This window comes from Camponotus floridanus, unplaced genomic scaffold (assembly GCF_003227725.1).
Source record: "Camponotus floridanus strain SB8 unplaced genomic scaffold, Cflo_v7.5 scaffold88, whole genome shotgun sequence".
NCBI lineage: Eukaryota > Metazoa > Arthropoda > Insecta > Hymenoptera > Formicidae > Camponotus > Camponotus floridanus.
This window is the reverse complement of record NW_020229858.1, coordinates 682,773-699,470: the sequence shown is the minus strand read 5'-3', so window position 1 is coordinate 699,470 and position 16,698 is coordinate 682,773. Positions and strand designations below refer to the sequence as shown.

At 33.0% G+C, this 16,698-nt stretch overlaps 1 protein-coding gene across 2 annotated transcripts in view; it reads left to right on the top strand.

Annotated features, from left to right (window-relative positions):
- The window catches only part of LOC105258129 (heterogeneous nuclear ribonucleoprotein L), a 144,880-nt gene that overhangs the window by 86,865 nt on the left and 41,317 nt on the right, over positions 1–16,698 (top strand). For both annotated transcript variants that reach the window (XM_011269215.3, XM_011269213.3), the window contains exon 6: positions 6,769–6,832. In XM_011269215.3, the coding sequence (XP_011267517.1) occupies positions 6,769–6,832 (64 nt within the window). The remainder of the gene's footprint in view (positions 1–6,768; positions 6,833–16,698) is intronic.

Genomic DNA, 16,698 nt, shown 5'->3' with positions numbered 1-16,698 from the left:
CAATGTAATTAAATAATAGTTTTATTTGCATGTTTATCTAACATCAAAATACGAAAATAAAGAGACAATTTTACGCGTGTGCGTATCGAGACACTAATTACGAGGAATACCTTTTGATATTTTTACATTTCTCGTTTCATTTAGCAAAATAATAGAAAGCCGAACATTGCACAGAACAGATAATCGAAAAGAGCTATATGAAACGGTTCGAAATAAATGTGCTGCCAGTTACACGATCCTCGTTCTAGCAGATTATTACCCGTTTAACCGCGAACAAACTTTCGACATCGATGACGTTATACCAACAAGAGAAAAGAAAAAGCCCATACACTCTCGTCGTGGAAAAGTTTACTCGAGAAACAAAAGAGGCGGCAGCTCGTGTGTTTCCATTCTTCTTCTCTCTCTCCTATTTCTACGGGGGTTTTTCCATCAAAGTAGCTCACGAGGGAGAGATAAAAGCTCATCGGTACGCGGTATCGGAAGCGAATTTTATATACTGCCGTTCGTCAAGTCTGCCAAGCTGTCGAAGCTCGAATGATGGACGCTTAGACGTTTTATCGCGTGCAAATAACGCGCCGCCCTATCGGGGATATCGGAAATATATTCAGGGTTAATAAACAATTCTCTTGGTGCGATATTTATGAAACCGACCATTTGTTTAACCTCCGTATACAATTTTTCCTTGTTATTTATTCTGTACACTTTTCACGCGCTTCGAGCTTTTATTTGGTGTAATATACAGAATGTTTCTTAATAAGTGCGAAAAATTTTAGGAGATGATTCTTTGTCGAAAATTAAGGAAGATTTCTGCGGAGTTACAAAATTAGGTTTTTATTTTTTTCTTAAATTTGAAGCAAGTTAAAGGAATGAAATTAGGTGGATATTTTCTATTATAATAAAAAGGTTATTTATTAATATTTTCTTCAGTCTCCCGTATTGTTATAAGGGAGTGAAACTAGCAACCCCTATACAATTTTTTATTAGAACTTTTTAATGTTTATACGAAAAAGCCTCCTTAATTTTCGACAAAGAATCATCTCCTAAAATTTTTCGCACTTATTAAGAAACACCCTGTATACATACATACATTGCAATCTATTTTTTGAACGACATTGCAACAAATATATCCTTAAAATTCCAAGAAAACGTACAATCTACAAATCTTTGAATATTTCACGTGGAGTTAAAAGTTAAATATTATAGAAAATTAAGTTTAGTGAAATAAAAATAGTCAAGTAAGGGAGAAAAATGATTGTAAAACATCGTTAGTGTTTCTCGCAGCGTTAATTACTCTCCCCTTACGTTTGTTGAGCGCATTTTCCCGTAAATGTAAAAAGAGAAAAAATGAAAAGAAGGGAAGAAACGATAACATAAGGGAGGATCGTAAATGCTGAGAGGGAGGGAAACTGTCGGAGTTTTATGATGGCGCGATCCTATTCGTTTGGAGTTCAACTCGCGCGAGTTGTTTTATGTTCTTCGGCTGCGAAACTCGAGGCAGATTACGCTTATGAGTCTTCGTAGAGCAGTTTACTTTTAGCGTGATCTTTCTTTATATTCGGCAAAATCGTAAATCCTAGTTCTTCGTTATTGCGCATTTCTAAACAATCGCTTTATTTCATGCGCCATTCATGATAATAATAATATTTTATAGTCAACTACTCGGTAGAAAAAAGTATAATAACAAATTCAAATATTCCATCTTTTAGAAAATACGGAGAAAATAAAGGATATTGTTTTGAATAAGTGTTTTTAGATTTCAATTTATATGTCATCAAATTATAAAGCAAGATGTGTGCATGTGTATATTGCGTTCTTTTTACTTGATATGCATACGTTCCATATATGCAATATGCTATAGTTGGATATTCCCAAGAGATATTCTGAATAGATTTCCTTGTGATATTTTCTTTGTGATATTTCTAAGATTTCCAAGATTCTAAAAATAGACATTTTCCTGATATTTTCATCTAGAATCTCTTTTAGTTTTCTTTATTCTTCGTTACATTATGAATGTTTCCAGGCGAAATTAATATTTTCCATCATAAACATTTTTTCATCAAACATCGTAGAAATTTTTAATATTTTTATCAAAATTTTATGGTTCTTTTTTCAAAGGATTTTATTCTTTTTATATTTTCACCATAAATATTTTGTTAAAAAGGAATTAAAAACAGTTATGATACATGCAGTGCGGAAGTATCGAAGCGATCCATTTTTGCTTTTGCCGATTATAAATCAGTAACGCGCCGTCTGATTCGCAGATCAATAAGTAGTCGGTTCGTTATGAGAGCGACGTTCAGTGCGAAACAATGGCCCATGCTTTTCACGTTTTCCGTTCCGCGGTATGAATATGGTCAATGGCGTCATTCCATAAGTTGCAGCAAGGAAAACTTGCCAGATTTTGGAATGCATTGTTCGACGATTTTAAGTTAAAAGAATTTCTACCAGCAAGAAAGAGAAAAAAAATGTTTAATTAAAAAAATTTATTATTATTTACTCCACAACGCTATCAAATGTTATGACACGCCACGTATATAATTAAAAATACAAAATTTTCTCTGTCTCTGTCAATAATAATAATAATTTTTTTAAATTCTGTGCGACTTTGCTTCTTTTAAAAATTATATTAAAATTCTGATACAATTTATATTCGCTTCCATCAGCTTATACAATTTTTCCTACTTAATCTTATAATGCTTAGCTCTTATATATGCCACTATTTCTCGGATAGATATTTTTTGCAGTGTTACCAAGTTGAAATTTTAAATCCTTTAAGTAATATATCTCACAGTTTAATAAAATAAGCTGTCCTACATCTTTTCAAGATAGAAGTTTAGAACGAAGAATTTTGCAGTTTCATATCCAAAATCAAATCTCTTGAAATTTTAAATTATAATCACGAACAATATAGTTTCCTTATTTAAACGTATATTAAGATAAAATTGGTTAAATTGCAATCCATGTTGTTAGTTTAATTTTTTAAATTACCACTTGTGGTGCAACTTGAAAATTGTTAGCGCACAAATACATTTTGTCGACATGTATTGATTAACAAAGCTATCATTAAGATTAATAGGCACTCTGTGGAATACCCTGTATACAGGTCAGCTAAATAACTCAGTACACGGTACCTTATATAGATTCGCAGGGGAGATATATCCCTCGATTCGAAAAAGCTTTTTCGCGTCACCGCAACCTACAACTAGTTACAGTTTTACATTTTCTCATTCCCCGATCTCAAATAAGGACGCTGCAAGGACGATAGAAAGTTATGCAAAGCTCGAAACAAAAGTAATATATTAACTAGTATATTTCGAAGCTTTCAAAGTTTAAGAAAAGTAATCCTACATAAATACCACCGTGTCATTCATTTTCATACATTTCCATATTATTCCCATTACGATTATTATTGTTTTCATTCCGATATAATTTGTACGGAGGGAGAACTCCTGGAGTTACTATTTCTCGCGGTGCATTCGGAATGCGAGCGGCCTGTTGCAGCGGCGACCTTCCAAAGCCATCTTCTAAATCGGCCCTAGCTGCACTAATGCGCCGGCAGAATCTGCCCGCAGTTCTGAATGCTTAACTCAACGTCTGAAATCCAATAAGAAGAGGCTCGTCCGTCGTCGGACGAAATGAGATGCTCCGACGAGACGAGCGCCTCTTCTCTCCTGCCGGCGAAATTAGCGTTTTCGAGTCGCTTGAATTATTCAACTACGCTACTACATAGCGCCGCCTTATCTTTCGACTTTAATAATTTCCCCGGCGAAGTTGCAATTGTGGCAGAAGCCTGCCTCATTTGCTCCCGCATACTCGCGAGAGGAGTTCAATTCCTCTCCTGAATTATGAACACCGCAGCTAGAAGAATATGAGAGCAGAAAAATGCAAGAGATTTTAATATTGCATAAAATTATGCAGTAACGTATATTTAATAAAATGTAAAATGATTTTATTTATGGAATGTTTTCTAAGAAAACTTAATTTTTCTTTCTTCGAACCACTCGGTAAAAAGCTTTTTCCAGAAAGAAATTTTTTCGTTTTTCTTAAGGAAAAATAGATAAATAAAATTTTATATGATCCTTTCCATTAAAAAACTTTCATAAGTAACATTGTTTTTAGAGTGAAATATACTTATTATAAAAATTATTTCTTCAGAGAAATATTTTGCATAAAATTTGTAACGAGCGTCCGTAGGAATTAACGCTGCAAGCATTAAAATCTTATAGTCGCTTGGACAATTTCATGCAGCTATTTACAAGTGACGCAATGAGGTACGAAGTTACTTTCTACGTAGATTAACGCCAGGACGATTAATACCTAAGCGAAGTAAACGGCGTTAGCTCACCTCGGTGCAATAAAGAGGAACTAATTTTGCTCTTCCGGACGGCGAGAGGATGCAAGCCAGTCTTCTGCATCGCATGCACATAGAGGAAATGATCAAACCCAAAAGATAGTGGTGGTAGTAGCTACATCACCGTTGTATCCTGTTGAATAATTCCCGTTACCAACTTCAAAGCGACTTCAATAGCTTAAGTTAGCAATCTAAGCTTCTGAAAATTTCAGCGCCATAAAGGAGAGCTTTGAAAATATGTTGCTCACGCAGGCCTTCGGATATCCTTGTACGTGCAAATGGTTTCTTCCTTGAATTTAAACGATATACATATATCCCATGGAAGAATCCACATCAATTAATATTAATAACGTAAAAGTTAAAATAATTAATCACAATCTTTTAATCTACTAATAATACATATATTACATATTGACATTTATATATTTAAATAAAAAATTATCATGTATCATATGCTATCTATTGTTTGACTGAACATATGTGCAACTTTTCTCTCTTTCTTTCTGTAAATTGCAAAGAAGTAAAAATATTTCTGCGATAAAAAATTATTAAAAACAAGATAATCTAATTTTAAAACATTTATAATTTTAAAACAAAACTATTTAAAAATGAGAATTCTAAAAAGATAATAAAATTCTTTGCAAGAGAGATTTAATTTTTAATTTAAGATTAAATAATAGATTTAATATTTGATAATTTAATATTATTTAATATTTAATATTTAATATTTAATATTTAATATTTAATAATAGATTTAAGATTTAATATTTGAAAGTTTTTAAATAATATAGTAAATTGTTTTCTTAAATTTACATTAGAATTAATACAATCTGCATTAATTATACATAAAAATTATTATTATTATACATGAAAACGTGAAACGTTCTTTTTGCGATGAGTCTTTGCCGAAATCTTTCGCAAGCGAGTTTATTTTCGACTATATACATACACATACACATACAGTTTTTTCTGCTTTCCCAGTTTTTATCTAAGTCTGCACTTGACACCAATTCTTCTGAATTGTTTCAAATTTAAAAAACGAAAGAAGAGAAAGTATTTAAGAACTAAGTAATGTGCAACTTATGTTAAACTTAAAAAGGTACATAAAATTCATTCAAAAAAAAATAAATATCAATTCAAATATCTAAAAAATAATATTCATTCAAATATCTAAGAAATAATATTCAAATACCTAACATGGATATTATTGAACATCTGATTATTTTGTTAATATTTGAAGCTTGTTCGATTAAGCTACGATTAAAAATAAGAAAACGAATGTACTGATCAAAAGACAGAGATATCTTGTGTAATGTAACCTTTCTTAAAATAATGCTGCATTATCACCTTGAAATTGTCTTACATGACCATAAGAAATGTAATTGCGAAGCTTAGGTATAAAGCTAAGGTACGCAAATGCATAAAGTCGATCCTGCTTGCAACAAGGTGGAATGCGACGACTTATTGCAGGCGGGCGTTAACTTTTTCCGCTCGGCGCGGTTAGTAAACGCAGCTAAGCCGGATCGCCGTATCTCTCCTGTCTACGCTACTTTACTTTTCCTGCATGGTTTTACTCGTAGAATTATTATTATTATGGGAGACGACAGCGAGATATACTGAAGCGGTTATTCAGCTTGAAGCGTGACGTTTTTACGGCCGTGGAACGCGCTCCAGAAGTGCTGCCGTAGTTACGTATACGTGTATAACGGATCGGCATTATGAGCTATTCTCAAATGTGTATCGTGCAATTATGTAATTTTTTTTCTAGACATTTTTAACGAAATGATCGATCGTTTATGCTTGTACGCTAGTTTTAATAAACGCGAGTACGCGAGTTTCACGGCGAATCATTGGAGGCTTTGCAGAGCGAGTTGCTCTCTATTTAACACCTGGGGATTTACGTCACTTAAGCTAATCGAATTAGTCTTGCCTGCCCGAGAGATTTGCCAAAGTATTCATTAGATGACTGAGAAACAAGCGCGGATTATTCGTTGTTGTAATCGACGAGGATGTGGCTATACCGTACCTTTGAAAATTGAGATATTGAGTAACTAGTTATTTCTCATTCAACCGCATTCACTAGAAACTCAATATCAAAATCTCGATAACGTTGTACGCCCGCCTAGATACCTATCTATTTGTAACATGATGTTTGAGTAAAGTTCTCAAAAATCAATTAATATAAAAAATTATCCTTTCCAGAAAAAATATATCGATATTCCATTGAGCAAAATTAAATTGGAATTTATCTTCTTATCTCGTATTTTCGTTTTCTTGACACTTGTACGTTTCGAGTCCGAGAACATTATTCTCCGATTTCTCTTCTCTAACGTGCAGAAAGAAAAACAATTGGCGCGTCAATTCACTGTGATGTTTCAGACCGTATTATTTAAATATCGTTTTCTTATCTTTTCCAGCCGACAAAGCTCAACGTCTACAAGAACGACGCTGAGAGCTGGGACTACACAACCCCGACACTGGGTGAGTTCTCCTTTTTTTCTCTTTCATCTCCCTTAGTTTCTTCTTTTATTTCTTTCTATCGGTGTTATGTACGTGTAACTTTATAACATACATTCCCCGCGTCTCTCGACATGCGTTTCAGTAATTGGAAGCATGAAAATGTAGAATCGAACAAGCCCGCTACTTCGAATAAAATAGCTACCGATAAATATTTTTTAATATCCATCATCCAACATGTTGTTCTTGTCCTTATTATTGTAAGGATATTTTACGTAACTATCACATAATTAACTAAAAATTAAATTTTTCTGGTAAAAATTGATCCGTAAAATTATGACGCATTATTATGCGTCAAATTATTACCTAGATTCTTGCAAATATGAATAATAAATGCTATTTATTCGTCGAAAGAGATGGGCTTGCTTGATTTTTGTACCGAGATCGTCAATTAGATTATACTTTACAGAAAGAGACCAATATATTCAATTGACTTCTTCTTGCAAAATTCGATCCAATTGGCGACTCTTATCGCGTACGTGCGCATGGAGGATCGTTCCCAACGTTGAGTGTATCACGATTTCTCCTTTTTCGAATTTCCATTCGTTTCTATATTTCGTTGCACATGATACGGAAAACCTAATTGGATTAAACGATAGTGTAAAAAGATTCGTTAAAATATAGTATTTCTTGTTTACAAGTTTGTAATAAAATATTCCGTTTTGAATAATATTAAGAAAATAATATTTATTGAAAGGAAACATAATAGAAAATAATCTTCACATTTCGATTGTTTATTCTCGCAATAATATACAAATTGCCTTTATCATGTAATTGGCTGTGCTCTCTTTAAAACAGCTACGTATATATTTTTTATAAAAATTGGATCTTTTAGCATTTTCCTATCAAAACTTTATTGCATGAAAGAGAATTAAAGATCCGCGTATTATATTATGCACGTGAATCCGTCGTAATCCGATGATTTTCAAAGTGAAAATCCGATTTCGAAACCGCAACGATAGTGCAGTGGGAACGATCCTCGGGCTTGAAATTCGCTCGACCGTCATACGCATGAATTCGTCGCGAACATTCACATACCACAGAATCCAACAGATCTATTCACTCTGGAATACGAGAGAGTGTAGGAAATATGAAAATGCGTAATGATTCGGACCACCCAACGAGAAACGTATGAATTTTCTGAATCCGACGAATTTTGCACACAAAGAGATAGTTTAGGTGATAAAATAAATTATTATTAGAGGATATTTAGATGATAAAATAAATTATTATATGATAAAATAAACATAACATATCGAGATATATTATGTTACAAAAATAATACATGAATTTCATGAAACTAAAGATTATTACAAATAATTTGAAATTCCTTACGACTGACAATATATTTTTGAAATTGCCAGTTCGAATGGCACATATAATTGTATCATTGTTTTGAATTTTGAGATATGCAAAATACGTCTGTAATTAGATTTTATTTCAATGCCCAGAACGTCTTACGAATAATGTAATATATTTCTCAATTAATTTCCCGTTGCTTTTGATTCATTTTCGCGAGATTATTCGCGAGATTATTCGCGAAACCAATTCTATCCTCATCCTAACTATTCCAATCTTTAAAAAAGACATAACAAGAAGTGAAACGAGGTTGGGAACCCATGCTGGCGAATTATATTTTGCAAATCAATCGGTTGACTGACTAAAGATTAAATCGCATGCCAAAGGTGCGAATGTAGCGTGACTTTCGTGTGCGCAAAAGCGTTTTAGCGACCGTTTTAGTGACTGAACGTCGCTTGGTCGTGACGCGTAAATTATTTCGAGTTATCCTGCGACATTAATTACCGCGTTTCTTTCTGGAACGGTTAATGAAGATTACTAACGCCACGTACGAACCGCGCTCGGCCCGAAGAATTAGCGCCATTTTCGAGATAATCGTCTTTCGCACCGGGCTGCTGCGGTTTCGTTGCGCGAATTGGAGCGTTAAATGGCAATTACGCTAAGATAATCTAGAGACGCGAGTTTATATTTTTGCGAGTGGACGCTGAAGAAATGAAAATTTGCCGCTGAAATTGAAAAAGAGGATAAAATTATGACACAGAACAATTTAATATTAATTTTCATTATTACGATAATATATCAATTCTAAATGACGTAATAATGACTAAATTTACGTAAATACTAGCAAAATGCGAGTTTCATCATAAATTATAATAAACAAGTAATTTTATGCTTCTCATTAATAAATCATCGAATACATATTTTGATCACATTAATTTGCATATTAATTTAAATCTTTTAATTTATTAAAGAGATTAAACGCGTATGTATGTGTATGTGAATGTAATAAAAAAATTGAATTTTTGCTGCTAAGAAATATTCCTAAGAATATCTCATTAATTTTTTCATTTTGGGAAAGCATTAACCTCGGAAAAAATTCAAGTCACACTGATACTGCTAACACATGCACATTTAGGAATTAATGAGATCGTCAAGCATTATTTAAACTGACAATAATTGTTTGAAACAGTTTAGAGAAAGTTCGCAGCGAATTCAATAATTGACTAATCCGCACGTATTGACTCCACATTGCTGCAAGCAGTAATTAACGGCAAGCAATTGCTAGAAATCGCGTGCCAGGTACAAGCCTTAAACAGAATTATTTCGGTTGGAACAACAAGCGAACGGGGCACTCAAGGAATTCGCTCCAATTATAGCAGCTTGACGTTCCGTCACTTACAGACGCCATCAATGACGTGCCCTTTCGATTGTACGAAATCTCCGGATTCTTGTAGATATATTTCCACACTAATTGGCGTCGTTTTCGGACATAACGACGGCATCCGCTTATTAAAAGTTTGATTTTACAAGGACACTTGTCATATTGGCTACATCTCTCCCTTCTATTACAGTAAATCCCCTATGAAATTAAAAAGTTTCTTTGTCTTTTTCATCTAGAATTAAATTTTCCTTCTTTATCTAGAATTTATACAAAACTAAGTTAACATAAAAAAAATTAATTACAACAGCATTTAAAAAAAAGTATTAAATATAATACGTGTGTTAAAATATTTTTGCGTCTAAAGATTAATTCGAGATTAATATTAATTAATACAATAATAAATAGTAATTTTTTCATTTAATAGTTTAAGCGAAATTTTTCTATATGTTTAATCTTAATTAAATCTTAATAATAATTAAATACAATTTTAAGATAAACACAATTTCAATTAAAATTCTTTCTCCCTTAATTAACATTTGAAAACAATTAAATTCAGTATCCATTTTCTATAAACAAAATAAAGTTCTATCAAAAAATTATAAATTTTTTTCACATATAACATTAATGTATTTCCTATTGTTTAATTCTAGAATAAATTTGTAAAAATTAGATTAATTTGTCAAATGCATTTCCGATATATCTATTTATTCGAACGGCGAGAGAAAATAATACGATAACTATTGCTAGATCAATTTCTCGATAGAAAATGTTTTGTTATCACTGGAAGAAACTTGATTACGAAACCCGCGCGGGAGTCGCGTCAACAAACCTGTCTGTTGAACTAATTGCATCGGAGATAGGTCAGGTCGATTGCTGTACGCCTAACCTTTCCATCCTTGCATCCGCATCTCGCGGATGAAAGTTTCATTAAATTTGTAGATGATATTGCCCAGTTATAACCGCAACCTGTATTTCCGCGAAGAAAAGCGGTCCTCGCCATTTTTACTCATTCGAGATGAACGGCATCTTATATCGATCCATACATTGCCACTTGAACTATTTATCGTAAGTTTAAATCGAATTTTAAAAGGTAATTCATTTAAATCAAATATCAACGCAAGGATATATTTAACCATTTTTATTATCTCTCTTAATTTTAATTTTATTTAAAATAGATTATTTTTTTAAATTTCACTAAAATAGATCATTTTTTTAACATTCATTTAAAATAGATGATAGATATTAATAAAATGAATATTCAAACTTGAGTCCACTTCAATTTTGACATTTGAATGATCTATCAAAGTGTCTAAATGGATGAAACGTCAATAGTTACGTCATATTTTTATCGATGTGCTATAATCGTCCCTGATTAAATTACTAGTTCTCGATAATATGAATAAAATAGCGAGGGCGTTACCGTAAACATCTCGAGAGCTTAAAATAAATTGATTCAACTCATCTTTGTTATTTTAATCAACCGCATACCTAAGATAGAGCGCACAACATTGTGCAACAGCGACACGCTTCCATCTTTGCGATTCTCCGGGCGATTAAGATTCACGATTAATCTGCTGTCTCTGTCGTCTACTCAATTACAAATGCAGAAATAGCGTTCGGTCGGACACGCGATCAATCCCCCGATCGCGTTACACTCAATTTTCTGTCATCGCCAACGCGAGGACTAATCCAGTATTTCAATTTGGCAACGGCATTTAATGACGATGTCATCATTGGCTCCTCGTTTGTTTCTCCATTTGATGCGTATAAATGTCGACGCACAAAAGATCGTCGTCGACTTCGAACAAAGCCAAGTTTGTCTCGAGAAAGTGAGCAAAAGCCGTAATTTTATTATATGCTTCGCGAAACGCATGATCCGAGCATACGATTAAATAAACGAAAGCTGCGTCTTGGCTGTAATGGATATAAGATTCCATTCATCTTTGTTTCTTGAAGATTAAAACTTTAACTTCGAACAAAAACGAAAATCTTTAGAAAACGCACAGGTCTATTTAATAAACATCTCTCAATAGAAGCGCGTACTTTTACTTTTCGAAGTGCTCGCTCTTGAATATGCTCTACTTTTTTTTTCCTTGAGTTCTGAAGTCCCGACGGATCTGAGGTTTGTAAAAGTCGTGTGCATTTTTCTTTCTTCTCTCAGAAAGTTACAAGCACGCAAACGAAAATATATATTACCGAGAGAGAGGCATCTGCACTTGACAAGGAACATTTTGCTTTGTCATCCTAATGCACTCATTCATAAGAAATAAGAATTTATAAATTCTCTTTTTAATGTATCTCGTTTACTATATCTATGAAATGTTCATGTTTTTCTTTTTCTCAACTTTCTTCGAATCCAAAAGTTTCTGCAAGTTGCTAAAACGAGAGAAAATTTAATTGCTGCCATCACTTTCTTAACTATCAAGTTTTATATGTATCGCTATGTAGCGTAATTAACAAAGTATACAATAAAATTTATTTTGAAATACGCAAATAACTTTTAGCAAATGATAAATCGACATACAAATACACATAGCATTGAGAATCAATTTCTCTATATCATATCAATAATAAATTATAAAAATATATTTAAAAAATTATTTTAATACTAATATAGTCTTCGAATAATTTATTATCCATAAAAAAATATTTAAAAAAATGATTTTAAAGCACAAATATAATCTCCGAATAATTTATTCTCGCTTTTTGCATAACTATTTACCGCAAATTGCAATATACCATGTTATCCATCACCATTTTTGTGTGATTAAGCTCAACATAACTGACATCAATATCATTAAAATTGCACGTTATATTCAAAATAAATTTCTACATATGATTATTTCGAGCGCATTACATGTTATGCAGTTTATATTGTAAAGTTGTGCCAACTCTATAAATTTCCAGAGTAATTACTTTGCACAGGATGACGTTAGCAGACATTTCTGGAGTAATAACTTTCTCGCGCATTACAGCCTCCAAATTAACAAACTTTCACGCTAATTGTTTCTGATGCAACGGAATCGCGAAGTATACCTACTGCCGTTCTCCGTATCATCGGAATTTTGATAGTAGGCTGTAAATCTAAACATATAGCTTCGAGATAAGCGTATATAATTTCCAAATTTCTGGAAAACTGAAATAAATTGTTGAATATTTTCTATATAATTTTGCTTTTTTATTAATAAAATTATAAAACACATATACAAGCATCGAATTGAAATCTTAATTAAAATTTAATATTTTATCAAATTTTTTCAATAAAATCAATTTCGAAAATTAGACTACTACAACTATATTTTATATAATTGATTCGAGAATTCATTGTTTTCTCATTTTATCTTTTAATATAGCAAAATATAATAGATAGTAAAGATTGCTAAGTTCTTTAAATTTTAGTCATGTCTACAATCGTAATGGACTTTGCAGTCTGGGAATTAACTTTGTTGATAAAAGAAAATCGAAATATTTCGTATGCGAAATAAGAAAACCGTTGCAGTCGCATCCATCGAGAGATTTAAGTTTGCGCGACGCCCCGTCCTGGAGGCTGGGACTGCGAGAAATCGGAGTAAACTCAGCTTCTCTCTCGCGGAGTGTGATGAAATAAAGACGAGGCGGAATGGATTGATCCTTTGCATAAAACTTTAAACTGCAATTCAGCGATTCTTCACTAGCGGAGCGGAACGCGCGGGACAAATGGCGCGAGAAATCGGGAGAGGTCGGCGCGGCGCGGCGCAAGTTTAATGCCGTTCCAAGATCTTTTTGATACCTCTCGGGAACGCGGAGGTTTCTATAACACTGGCTGTGTTATAAAATAAAACATCAATCTCAAAGGTTATCGATTGGGAAATGGCGTAGCATGTAGGCCGCTAGCAGAAATAGACGGCAATATTTTCGGAAGATATTTTGAAAACAAGATCAAAGAAAAAAAAAGGAGTACATATAAACAAGTATTATTAGAACATGAGGTGTGATATCACGGTTGAAATGCGTCTTCAAAACGAATTCAAAATGTTAAAAGATTTAAAACGCAACGTATAATTGAGAATCTTAAAATAAATTTTTTTTCATGACGCATGAATTTCTTGCAAAATTTTAATTGCGTCGTCATTATAAGCAAAGTAATTAGATGGATTGATTTTGAAAGGCACTCTCTGTCACAACATATTTTTTGCTATTCTACTTAAAAAATGAAATCGCTATGATTTAAATTATAATTGAAAATATTTTTTTTTGATACTGTAAAAATGGCAATTCTTATTCGCACGCGAAGATGCGCTTAGAATGCTCCGTAATTTTCTTTTTTTTTCTTTTTTTTCTTTTTTTTTTTTGTATAAATGAATAAGACCGAAAAGATCGCGCTACTGTAAAATTGTGCATTTTTTTTATTATAAATGAGGGGAGAAAATACTATTTACGGCGCTAAGAGAGCAAGAGGGTTAATCACCACTCAAGTCAGTGAAACGACAGTGCTGATTTATCGGCGCGTGAATCGCAGCTGCAACGCGTCAGAGTGCAACAAGATATGCGACGTACGATATGCATTGTGACTTATGACCGACCGTCCGCGTTCCTCGAAGTTCGCTGAACATCCGGGTACCACCCGAATACCCTTCTGTTGTGCGAAACGCAGAAGTATCGCGCCGGGCATGTCAGTACGTCTCTATTCGGGGGAAGATTTATGAGAGTTCACTCTAGTCCTCACCAGAGACGAGTGTACTCGTTAACGAGCATAGTGTCGTCGAGATTGTGGGACCAATCTCTAAGAAACATCTTCAAAAGCAAAGACGTTTGTCCAGGACGTCATTTAAATATGACGTGATATTAAGCGATCACACGTGAGATCGTATATCTTGCGGCTTCGCCGATCATTTCTCGAGTTGCGCGCATAATTTCGTATCGGGAAAAGTTATAACATGCTCGTCTGAGCGAGAAAGTTCAGTTTAATTCCATTTACGGTAGACTCAATGTTATGATTATAAACACTGAATGAATTATCGAACTAATTAGTTCAAATCTCTTCAACCATAAGTTAAGGAAAATTAATTTGAATTTACTAAGATAATATTGATTAAAATAACTTTTCGAGTTGTGTAAATAACGATAATCTATAGATATTATTGACATAATTATCTTTTACGTATTTTATGATTAAAGAGAGATATAATACATACTTATCTAGACAACAATTAATTTAATTATAATTATATACGTAGCTTTGTGTCGTGCAACAAATCCGTCATTGTAATCCTCAAATAATAACATGAATATTTGTTACTATTAACGATCTCTTTATATAAGCATATTAAATTATGAAGGCTTTATGTGTATATATATATATATATATATATATATATATATATATGTAATATAGATGAATGATATTTTTAATTAATTAATATGACTTGAAAATTATTTCTTACGTTACCATGAAATATAATTATTGTATTTAAATCAACATAATTCGATATATTATTTTATATACCTACATTGGATGTTTTCAGACTATTCTGCTGCTTATTTTACCTGTTAATTAAATGACCGGTTTGAAATTAATGAGGCGGAATTAATATTCCTTGCCATAATGTATATTATAATTGTATCAGAATATTCAGTTTCGCGCTAAAATAAATCATCATCACGGTAGTTGACGAAAATTATTATACTCTATGATTATTACTCTGTGATTATTACAAACGTTTAAGGAAAATAAACCCTTTGGCTACCGCGACATTATGTTTTACCGAACGATGAGATGACAGAGGCTTATTTGTTCTGAAAACAAGCATAACTGGTTCTATTGCATCAAAAATAATCCAAACCCACCGGATATGTTCTTTGACCTAAAAACTACATCGCGTTTTTAGCAAGTCACTCCAGATCATTTTACGTTATATTATTCTATGTCATATTATGTTAGTATTACATTAGGTTATCTTACGTTAAATATGTATCTCAATTAATTCAGTTTCGTTAGATACTTCATTATATGAGGTATGTATTTTTTTCTTTATAAATTTTATAAAAAAATTTAATCATCGAAAATATATATTTGTTATATTAATTTAATATAAGAAAGACAAGATTTTTAAAAGAAAAAGAAACGCGATCTTTCAACTTTCAGTAATCATAACGATCGCTCATAAGTTAACGTTCTTCTGTGTTTAATTATTCAGACTCCAGCAAATTGACTGTGCAATATGACTTTGGATTTTATGCATTAATGCGGGATTGAGCAGTCGTATAGTAGAGTATAATGGGTTGTCGACCCCGGATCTTATTCTGTATGCTTCGATTTTATGCTTAGCACGCAGTCCTGACGGGTCCATTTGTCCGAAATGGAGCAGGTCGCATATACACAATGGGACCGGTATTTCCGTACGAGCGTCGGCGTTCCAATAAGAGATGCCGTCACTTCGAATTAGAATTCCCGAGGTGATGAGAGACATCGCGGCAGATTTGCGGCAGCATACCCGAGTCACAGTCGACTCCCTGTCTCCTCGAGTTGCGTGCCCGCGGTTAACACACAAGCCCTTTGTTGTTATCCCGCGAAATTATACGCACTAGAACGCAGTCGTTTAAGACAAATTGAAGGCGTAACAATAGAGAATGTAACCGGCAATTATCCAACAAGTTGAGATGCTACTTTATTTTCTAAATTTACCAAGATAGCATTGCATTGTATTGTACTTTGTATCTAGAAAAATATTTAGATATCAATTTAGTCAAATATCGCTGTCGTTCGAATATAAAATTATATCAGTCTAAAGATAAATTTTAACCGATGTGATTTTTTATTAGATAAAAAAAAATTTTTTTGTTAGATAAAAAATTTTTCCTCGTTATCTTACGTCACGAGAGGGAATCTACGAAAAAAAATGATAAAGCTTTATTATAAAAATATGTACAATAATATTTTTGGTATCTTTGTACAGACAGCTATCTGCCAACAATCTGTCAACAATGCCAGACTAGACTAAAGTTAACTAAATATATTCTCCTTCATTCGAATGCGGAATGAGGAAGAGACGGCGCGTTATGGCGAGACAAATCACACCGGGAAGCTCCTGATTCCGATCAAGATCGGCATCCAAACGAGAGAGTGATTAACGAGCCCGACCGAAAGTTTAGATGTGAACTAACACCTCCC